Here is an 11,052-nt window from a genome sequence, read left to right on the forward strand (position 1 = left end):
ATACCCCCATCTTTTCCACCCTCCCCCTGCCTCCATGGCAGATATGATTCCCCATAACCTCTCTCTACCTTTGGGCATTATGGTTTGCAATACAGACCCTGAGAGGTTGTCATGTTTGGTCCTTTATCTACTTTCTGCACACATCTCCCATCCCGACTGATTCCTCCAGCCATCTTTTTCTTAGTGATCCCTTCTCCATTCCAGCTGCCTTCTCCCCTTTGCTCATGAGACAGACTTCCAGCTATGGAGCAATCTATCTGTCCCGTGTATCTACTACCCTTAGGTGTCAGCCTCATGATATGTTGTTTTATACTCCACAAATGAGTGGAGTCCTTCTATGTCTGTCCCTCTCTTTCTGACTCATTTCAATTGAATGTTTCCCTTCACCACAGATGTCGCACCCTCCCTGTCCTACCTCCTAGTGCCCTCCAGTGGCTTGTTTCCTACCAGTTCTCATGTCCTTTGCTTCCATTATCTTTGGGTATTTATCCGAGCCTTTAGCCCAGAGTTTAGTCTCTAGAGAAGGACTTAAAAAACAAGTCTGGTGAAGTTAGAAACATGATTCTACTATGGTGTGATTTCTAATTTCTGTAATAAACTTAGTTCAGTTCCATAATGTACCTACTTTGAAACAAAACTGAGTAATACTTGAAACCACTCAGTTCTCTATAATATTCTAGGACCAAGACATACTTTAATAACATTTTTCATATTAAAAATAATTTTTTGCCATCCTTGGATAAATATTGGGTTTAAAACAATACAAAGAAAGTGTCTTGTCTTTCGAGAAATTCACAATTTGTCACTAGGTGAATTTGTGCTTTAGTGCTTCTCTTGAAAAAGTAAAATTGATGGCTAATAAGACTTTGAAAACTGTGAGGTAAGGGAATTTTATTTTTAATAACACTGAGAAATGATATCACTATTATGTTTTTTGTTTTGTTTGTTTGTTTGTTTGCTTTTTGGGTCACACCTGGCAATGCTCAGGGGTTACTCCTGGCTCTCCACTCAGGAATTACTCCTGGTGGTGCTCGGGGGACCATATGGGATGCTGGGAATCAAACCCGGGTCGGTCATGTTGGCTGCTTGCAAGGCAAACGCCCTACCCGCTGTGCTATCGCTCCAGCCCCACTATTATGTTTTTTATAACTGGATGCCTGATAATTATCCATTATTGCTACAAACAATTATTTCATACTGTATCAATAATATTCTGAAACATGAATTAGCAATGGAGTTGAATAAAGTTCTGAGAATTCAGAAAAAAAAAAGTCTGGTTAGGTTTAATTCCTGGCATCACATGGCCCCATGAGCATCGTGGGGTGCAATTCTGATGGTGCCCAGGACTGCTGAGGTGGCAACTACCTCCAGCCCTGCAGGGCCCAGGCAGTACCAGTCTTAGACTCCTGAACTGATCAACCAGTTCAGTGACAGCAACAAAAGAGAATGGCAATGTCTTCCCAGGTGTCCTTGTCCCCTCCCTGTGACTCTGTGGTCGTTTTTTTGTTGCTCTTCCAATGCTCTTAGACCATCATCCTCAGAGCGTCGGACCTGCTGTTCTCCCTGCCAGATCCCCTTCCCAAAGAGTTCCCAGTCGCCCTCACTTTGTGCCCATTTCCGCCCACATACCCGAGTGGAACAGATGAGTTCCCATCACTATCATTTTCCCCTTCCACTTTTCTTGGGAGCACTTAAACTCACTTCGGACATTACATTTCTTTCTTTTTCTTTAAGGTGTCCTCCCAAAATAAAATCAGAGGCATGCAAATTCATGTCTTTTAGTTTCTTTTTCTCTGCTGTGTCCCAGAATGCCTAAAACAGTACCTGGTACCACACGGAGGGTTCACAAATGTTTGTAGAGTGAATAATTGAATACAAAATGCGTTTTTTGTCCTGGGTCATGCGTTTTTTTTTTTTTTTTGATAATTCTCAAGTGTCACGGCCAGCCTTCTCAGAGCTTGACACCACATCTCAAAAATTTTACAAATGCATTCTTCACCCTCTGTAAATCTTGTTCATACAGGAGGAGCTTCCACCTCTCTGGTAAATATGCCTCCAGACTGGGTGAGGCATTTAAACACAAATAGAAAAAGAAAAGAGCAAGGATCTGATGAGGGAGGAAGGGGTAATCGTGTGGATTTTCTGTTCTTTTGACTTATCCTCTTTAAATCACATGAAATCTCTATTACTATTGCACTGCAGTACTCTAAAATTCATTTTTTCCTTAATTGCTTCCTATTTGCTAAATAGTAGACTCTCAAAAATATCAAATCATACCCTTTCTCCTTTATATTCCTTGTTCTGGATCTAAAACTTCTTTCCTCTTTGTCTCTGGTTTACCAGATTTATTTGGCAAGTTGCACTTATAATTGAACTTATGATTAAACATGAAAGAGTGAGTATATGTCCCTTCTTAGTTGACTCTGAGTCAGGCAGGATGAAAAACATCTTGAATGTTCATTCCAGCCATTCTCAGGAAACTTCTGTCTTTTCACTCAGATTATACAGTATTTCTTCCCTGTCTATGTTTTGAAACAAAAGCCAAATGTTTTGATTTGAAATCCAGGTCGAATCTGTTTTCTATTAACTTCCTGAAGAGGGGCATTTATATGTATAAGTGCCAATATTTACCAAAAGAAGTTTCAGGGAACTCGGCTGACAACAGCAGACGGAAAGGTATAATCATGAATAGTACGTGACTAGGCATGGTTGAAAATATAGCACAAGGAAAGGTATAAACATGTTGAAGAGTACAAGGCTATGCAAGAGTACCTAACTAGATTTAGGATGTTAAAAGTTCATCTTAATGACCAAAGATCTCAGACAGGCATCTCCTAGTGCAGGGATGCAGAAAATAGTAGGAAGCTAGAGTGGACATGATAGCACCATCCTCTCATTGTTCGTCTATTTGCTCTAGTGGGCACCAGAACGTCTCCATTGCGAGACTTGTTGTTACTGGTTTTGGCATACTGAATACGCCATGGGGAGCTTGCCAGGCTCTGTTGTGTGGGTGGGATACTCTCAGTAGCTTGCCAGGCTCTCTGAGAGGGGAGAAGGAATCGAACCCGGGTTTGGCCGCATGCATGGCAAACCTCTTACCCGCTGTAGGTGTGATGAAAGTATATCTGTGTCGTTAGGAAGAACAAATATCTGTACATGAAAGAAAGGCCTAATGGCTGACCCCACCAGAGCCAGAAAGTGAACAGAGCTCTCAGAAACTCTCAGACCCAGGACCCAGGACATTCGAGTGAGTGCCTAGGGCTGGGACCACCCATGGGTCAGAATTTGAAAGATTTCATGTTCTTGGAATTATCTCATTTAGCATGTGGCATTGTTTCCAAGAGTACTACCAACTGGTGTCTTCTCTCTGGTTATACAGCAGGAATAGACCTGCTCGACTCCCATATAACAAACCACACTACTCTTGCTCCTAAGGAAGGAGGAAGGGCTAGGCAGGGAAGGGAAGGGAAGTTCCACTCTAGTTCTCACCAGGAAAGTACACCACAGCTCACTCTTCCCTGTTAGCAAGTTTCCACCCTAGATAAGCCCACTCCAACTTTTCTTTTGTCAAGAATTCCTTTCATGTGCTGCTGGGAGAAAGGCAGCTCAGATAGAGAAGGGAGCACCAAGTAAAGGGTGTTTGGAGGACCCACTCAGAATGGGAGATGTGTGCTGAAAGTAGACTATAGACCGAACATGATGGCCACTCAATACCTCTATTGCAAACCACAACACCCTAAAGGAAAGAGAAAGCAAAAGGGAATGCCCTGCCACAGAGGTGGGGCGTGGAGGGGATTGGGGTGGGAGGGCTACTGGGATCATTGGTGGTGGAGATGGGTACTCGTTCACTGTATAACTGAAACCCAAGCACGAAAGTTTGTAAGTCTACAACTGTACCTCACGGTGCTTCACTAATAAAAATTAAATTTAAAAAATTCCTTTCAGGGGTCAAAGTGAAAGTACAGCCTGTCGGGCATTTATCTTACATGTGGTCGACCCAGGTTTGATTCCTGGTACCTCATATAATCCCTCGAGCCCCACCAGGAGTAATCCCAGAAAGCAGAGCTAGAAGTATGCCCCCCCCCACACACACACACTCACACTCACACAATCCATAAAGTAAAAAATAAAGAAAAAGAATTCCCTTCAGGAAGATGGGGGAAGGCACTTGTCTTGTAAGCAGCTGACTTTGATTCAATACCCAGCACTGCATATGATCCCATCACCATTAGGAGAGAACCCTACACCCAGAGCCTTGAGCATACTAGGTGTTCCCTCCCCCCACCAAAAAAAAGCACTCTTTCATGTTATCTTCTCCATGGAACCCATGCTTTGAGGGATTCTACCAGACATTGAGATTAACACAAAAACATAGATTCATTTTTCCCAGTATTGCTTATTATTGAAGGTGTTTCTTCCCATCAGAGCTTCTGCTGTGAGTCTGTGATGAGCACGGCCAATGTCATCCTCTTAGCATTTTAGTGAAAATTCACAGAATCTGATGTTTCGGAAACCATGCAGCCTTGATGTGAGTGGTTATATCACAGAAGGCATCAGAGGACTAACAGGGGTGGAGGGTGTGACTTCTATGCATGAGACCTCCAACTTTGATTTCCAGCACCGCACATCCCCTCAACCCCAGAACCTCCATGTATGGCCAGTGGCCTCAGAAACATTAGGCTGCCTCACCAGCTGAGTGTTGCTGAGTGTGGCCTCTGGGTTCTCAGCACTGAGGAAACCCCTAAATATAAGATATATATATATATATACATTTTATATATATATATAATATATATGTCTAATGTCTCGTCTTTCTCCTGGAATTTCATGAACCATAAAGCACAATAAGGCTAACAAGGTAGCTTGCTGTGGGCCCCAGACTCAGGTGTGATTACCCAGACAGACCAACCATGTGATGAGAGGGTTGAGCCTTGTGGGGAATAACTAAAGATGGAGTTTGGCTCCATGGTTGGGTATGGCATTGGTCACATCATTGTGCAATGAGAGCCTGGAAAAACTCTGAACACAGGAGCAGAAGGGTCCTGGCTGGTGAGCAAGCAAGGGGCTCAAAATAAAGCTGTTGTGTCATCACAGAGTACTAGGAGCTTTTCCACCCTTTAATGTTTTATTCTTTTCAGATATATACTCTACTTTGTTGGCATATATATATTTTTTCATATATACTTTTTCGTGAACTTGGTATTTTGATTTTTTTTTGTATTTTGATTTGGTTGGTTGAGTTTCTCTATCGTGATAGCTTTGTTTTCACTTACCCAGATAGATGCCATGGTATCCCACTTTGAGATCTCACTAGCCTAGTAAAAGAAAAATATATATTAAGTGGTGTAATTCTGTGACTCAGAAAAAAAAACTCAGACAAATTTTTACTCTTGGTATAATTTTGTTTCAGAAAAAAAATTCAGACTAATGCTTGCTAATGCTTACTCCAGAAAACACAAGTTAATATTAAAGAAAAACCATCTCAGGAAGAGGATATATCTCTCACATCAAGTACCTCATTTAATAAGCATTTACTGAGCATCTACAGCAAACAGGGGCTGAACTATACCTGTGAGGGGCTCAAAATAAAAGAGGAAAAAATGCTTTCACTTAAGGGGGTTACAAAATAACTGTTGGAAAACTAATTTTTAACTCACTTAAAATCCAGTTGAATCTGCTGATTGCCGGCTTTTTTTTTTTTGGTTTTGTTTAGTTTTGTTTTTTTTGGGGGGGGGTCACAACACCCAGTGATGCACAGGGGTTACTCAGCCATGCACTCAAGAATTACTCCTGGCAGTGCTCAAGGGACCATATGGGATGCTGGGAATCGAATCCAGGTCAGCCACATGCAAGGCAAACACCCTACCGGCTGTGCAACTGCTCCAGCCCCTGCTGGCTTCTTTTAACCAGAGAGACTACCACCATGGGGAATAACAATAAAGACATCAGAAATTGTATTTCCTCAGCTGCATTCAATTTGATCCTTTCTGTTTGATTGTGAAGTCTCTTATTCACACGTTATAAGATTCCATGCCTATTATGAACAGACCATCTGCTCTTTGAGGAAATGACCCAGTCCTTGGTGGGCAGATCTCAGAGGTAAAAAGGGCACTTCTTGGACAGGACAATCAGCAAGCCAGGCACGCTAAAAATAGAGATCATTCAAGCATGCTGGTGCTTCTCCAGGATTGAGTTTTGCTCCCACCCATCCTGGGAACAAATGTTCTTCAGAAATTCAATGGTAGTCCTAGAGTAAATTTCAACAGGAAATTACACAGTGGGTCCCTGAAAATATTTGCTCTGATTTTCTCAGCCTCTAAACAGAGAACTAAGTTGCTACTGCTTAGGTCTAAGTTATTTGGTACTATAATTTTTATAATGTCTAGATGCTTCTATGTGCACACAAACTATTGTCATTTCTGGTTTTGCCTCTTAAAACTAGGCACGGTTTCTTTGAGCCTCAGTTTCCTCATCTGAAAAGGGAAAGAGGGCTGGCAAGGACACTGAATGAGAGAATATGTTCAGGTTCCCTCCCCGCTATCATACCAGTGATTCTAGAAAAACATTTTTAAAGCAAAGAGAGGATTTTCATTGGGGTGGGGGAGCTGTTCCTAGCCTCCTGAAACAAGATATCAAATAACGCACTGAGGTGAGATCTCACTCACATAGAGTAAAAGCAGGAAGGGCATGATAAGCGCACAGCCTGTATAGGGAATTCCTGGGGGTGGAGCCCGCTGGTGGCGCTGTCCCGGCTCACTGTAAGCGATCTCCAGCACCGCTGCTGCAAAACAAATGCTCAACACTGGTTTGCTTCCTCACCTCTGTCATAAAAGCAAAAGCTCCCTTCAGATTTCTCTCCCTTAGTGGAAACAAGTACTCACTGGAACTGGGGAAGGGTTAGGCAGTAAAATCAGCTAGCCTTGTGCATCTTCACTGTTTCAAGTCATAGAAAGAGTTTGGGCAAGACAGCAGAAGAGACAGCAAGCATCAAATCCTGCATTGCCCCCCAGTAATACCTGGCAGGGCCCTGCGGGATCCCAAGTACCAATGGCCTAGAAAAATCAGGACCCCACTCTGAGTGGCCCAAGCCACACTCCCCACTCCCAACCCCCACTTGGGATAAGCCCTTTTTGATAAAACTAGTGAACAAAGAAACTACACACACCAAAAGGTCAATTCCACACAGCAAGAGGTTTTTGTCACACTGGTTCCCTGGGATAAGAAGGTCCTAAAACCAATTCTGACTGGCTGAAAGAATGATGTGCTCTAAGCCTCTCAATCACCTGGGGAGTAGGTCTCATTAAGAGGGGTACCTCTGCAGGGGGCGGACCTATAGGATAGCAGGAAGTGCCTTGCACACTGAAGTCCCAGGTTCTATTACTGGCATCCCATATGGTCCTTCAGGTGAAACCCAAAAACAAACAAAGGAGCATCACCTCTGTGGATGAGGATGTGTTGGCACAGAGGGTAGTGCAACCTCAAGGCGAAGTGATCACCCCTGCTGGGTCCAGCAACTACACTCAAAGGTTTGACTGGTCTCTGCCTTCTTCCCAAGTGCCCGACTCCAAGCGTGGGCAATCTGAGATGCAAGATGTCTAATCAGTAAATTATTAACAAGAACTAGTGTAGGTGAGTTTCAAGAAGCAAAGAAACACCCACAGTGCAAGCCAAACCACCTGGCAATAGAACTTTTCAGAAAGAAATACGTTTCGACATCACTTTCCTTACTTCCTTCTCCACCTCCACCTCTAACCACAAACATTTTGGGGAACAAGTTTCTGGTTTTCTTTGCATCTTTAAGTTCCCTTTATCATCCGCGTGACTTTTTCTGTCTTATGGAATCCAATAACAGTAGGTTTGAAGAACAACATCTTTTGAATTACATTTTATTTTATGAGAATGTTTTTTGTTTGGGAGCCATACCCAGCTGTGCTCAGGGCTCATTCCTGGCTCTGTGCGCTGGGATCACTCCTGCTGGGTCCCCGGGGGACCAAAGGTGGTGTCGGGGATGGAACCAGGGTGAGCCTCCTGTAAGGCTATAATTTTATCCACTGTACCACTACACTATCGCTTCTGTCCCTGCTGTGTGTGTGTGTGTGTGTGTGTGTGTGGTTGTTAAGTTATAAAAAGGCAGAGTCTGGCTGTCTGTGCAGAACACAATACTTGGAAAGCACTAGAGGTGAGACCCGTTAGCAGCGACCAGAGGCCCAACGGGACCGGGTTCCCTACCCCAGGTCTTTTGCAATCAAGCACTCAGATCCTGCACCTGCTGACTCAAACGCCAGGAAAAATGATTCATGGGAGGTGAATTGAATTCTCTTGCCATGAAAGGAAACGGTGACGTTTTTCAAGGAAGCCAACATCCTGGACTCCCAACTTCTCGACTCTCAGGGCCCAAGATCTAAGTGCACTTTTCCTCCCACTGCCTAAAATCCCTAAGTGAAACACAGTAATTTATCTAGACAACGAGAAAGCATTGAAAGGGATGGGTGGGGGGGGGACCAGAGGGGGACCTGGGGACCATCGCTTCCCTAGTTCCTGTACTTCTTTTTCCTTTCTCTTCTTTCTTTCTTTCTTTCTTTCTTTCTTTCTTTTTCTTTCTTTCTTTCTTTCTTTCTTTCTTTCTCTCTCTCTCTCTCTCTCTCTCTCTCTCTCTCTCTCTCTCTCTCTCTCTCTCTTCTCTCTTTCTTTCTTTCCTTTCCTCTAGCCACAACCGGCAGCGCTCAGGGCTAACTCCTTCCTCCGTGCGCAGGGATCATCCTGGAGGGGCTGGGGATTGACCCCGCTTGTCCCCGAAGCAAGCGCCCTACTCGCTGTACTACCTTCCCAGGCCTCCCGAGCACTTTTTCTGTCCCCCAAACCTTTGGGCTTGCGGAGGCTGGAAGAGCCCATTGGATTCCTCCAGGACTAACACCGAGCAGCAACGAGGGGGTCCCGGACGCCCCTTCCGGGGAACAGCACTTTGCCCTCCCGAGCCTCAGTGGGTTCTGAAGTGGGGGGGGCTTCCATCCGCACGCCGAGACCCCCGCAGCCCTGAACCCGCGAGGTGATGGGAAAGCAGCGAACGGGGCGCGGGGCGAGCAGGGAGCACTCACCTTGCAGTCAGCCAGCAGCGAGCTCGCCGGGAGGTGCAGTGCCGGGTACCAGCCGGAGCGCGGCCGCACCCCTGCCTGAGCCCCGCCCCGTCTCCACCTGCGCAGCCGGGCGCCGGGACAGGAAGCCGCGCCCCCCACCCCGGGCTCCCTCCGCACCCTCCCGGGCTTCCCCGCTCCCTCCCCTCCGCGCTCCCGAGCTAGCGGCTGCGACTGCAGGGACAGTTTTAACCCGAGTGTCCCATTCTCCAACCCCCAGACTACTCACAACCCACCCAGGACTTCCCTGATGCCCCGCAAATGTTCTTTACACGTGGGCACGAGTTTAACGCTTAGGCGCTCCCGTGGTCGGGGGTATTGCGACCCCTCCCCGTTAAATAACGACACCCTGAGATTAGGGTCGCAGCTGGGTTTTTTTGAACCCAGCTAAGTTTGCAATCCCTCGACCAAGCTGATGGCTCCCAGTCTAAGGACGAGAACCCAAAGCCCCCTCGGATGAGAGGTGGCATCACCCTAGAATCACAATGCAAATAGAAGAGGCAGGAAATGGACGCTGTATTTGTGCTAAGGGAATTATGAGCGCCCTTGGGCTGAAGGATGTTATAGAAAAGAAGAAAAGCTGGGGAATGAGAGACAGCAGTGCCTTAACTTCCCTTTCATGGATCCGAAAGATCCCTGGTGATACCTTTTCCCACCACAGCTCTCTCTGCCAGGAGTGACCCCCTGAGCAAAGCGGGGGCTAAATCCTGAGCACCTCTGGTTGTGCCCCAAAGTGAAGAGAAAGGAGAAGAGGCAGGAAAGCTACCACAGTATAGGCAATTCAGGTAAGCCCTTGATTTAATGTCTTCAAGGGGACTAGAAAAGAAGCTACTTAAAAAAAAAAAAGGTGTTGGTGATGAGGTTGTTTGGACCAGGTCTGGAAGAGCTCAGGGTCTATTCCTGGCAGTGCTCCAGGACCATATGTGGGGCTGAGGATTTGAAGCAGTGTCTGCTGGATGCAAAGCAAGTGTCTGGATTTCTGTGCTCTCTCTCCAGCCCAGGAAAGGCGATGGATTAGAAAGGTAAGTGATTTGCCCAAGGTCACATGAGCAGGAAGCTTGGTAATTGGAATTCGGGGCTGGGCTTTACTTCTCTGCTTAAGGTTAGTGGCTGGGGGGGGTGGGGGGGTGGGGGGGAGGAAAAGAGATCCACAGTGTGGAGGAATCACCGTTTTTTGGGTATTGGGCACATTTAAGACCTAAAGGGGAATTAAATTACTGAAAGTTGTCAAGTGGGGCTGGCACAATGATTCGATCTATTGTCATGCTGAAAGTAGGCTATAGACCGAACATGATTGCCACTCAATGCCACTCTTGAAGACCACAGAACCCAAAAGGAGAGAAAAAGAACAAAAGGGAATGCCCCGCCACAGCAGGGTGGGATGGGGGAAGGGGGGGAGGGGGGGAGGGATACTGGGACCTGTGGTGGTGGAATGCCACGCCGTCAACGGTGTCGCCCGCGTAGCAACCAGCTAAGGTGACCTGGGCCTGGCCCAGGTCCCGCGGGAAAGGGAGGTTCGCGACCTTTGGGTCTATGCCTCCGGCGCCCCCTTTTTCTTATCCTGCTTTGTGTGCTTCTGTGGCACTTTGGTATGTGGCTCTTCTGCATCCCGGATGGAGTTTATAATGGTTGCCTGCCAATTTTACTTATAAGTTAGGTATTTAGAATTAATAGGTAGAAGCTTTGTAGTTATAGTTTGCTTTTAATCATTGTGAAATCTGTAGGAAACTAAGGAGATGTTAGGTTCGACAAAGGTCAGGAGTCATAGTGAAACCAAACAATAACAGGAGCCAGAAAAACCGCCAAATATTGTGGCTGAAACAATTAGATCCTTAGCATACAGTACAGCCCTCAATTTCAAGCAAGGGTGCCTAACATAAAAGAAAACAATAAGCTACCATATGAGAGAATGAGGGACATT

At 45.8% G+C, this 11,052-nt stretch overlaps 1 protein-coding gene across 1 annotated transcript in view; it reads right to left on the bottom strand.

The window, feature by feature from the left end:
• The window catches only part of ANXA3 (annexin A3), a 57,098-nt gene extending 50,394 nt beyond the window's left edge, over positions 1-6,704 (bottom strand). Inside the window, exons 1-2 of the mRNA XM_056111375.1 lie at positions 6,666-6,704; positions 5,274-5,315 (exon numbers count right to left, since the gene is read on the bottom strand). Of these exons, the coding sequence (XP_055967350.1) occupies positions 5,274-5,315; positions 6,666-6,689 (66 nt within the window). The 5' untranslated portion in view covers positions 6,690-6,704. The remainder of the gene's footprint in view (positions 1-5,273; positions 5,316-6,665) is intronic.
• Between the last annotated feature and the right edge of the window lie 4,348 nt (positions 6,705-11,052).

This window comes from Sorex fumeus, unplaced genomic scaffold, assembly GCF_029834395.1.
Source record: "Sorex fumeus unplaced genomic scaffold, SorFum_2.1 ptg000013l, whole genome shotgun sequence".
In the NCBI taxonomy this organism is placed as follows: domain Eukaryota; kingdom Metazoa; phylum Chordata; class Mammalia; order Eulipotyphla; family Soricidae; genus Sorex; species Sorex fumeus.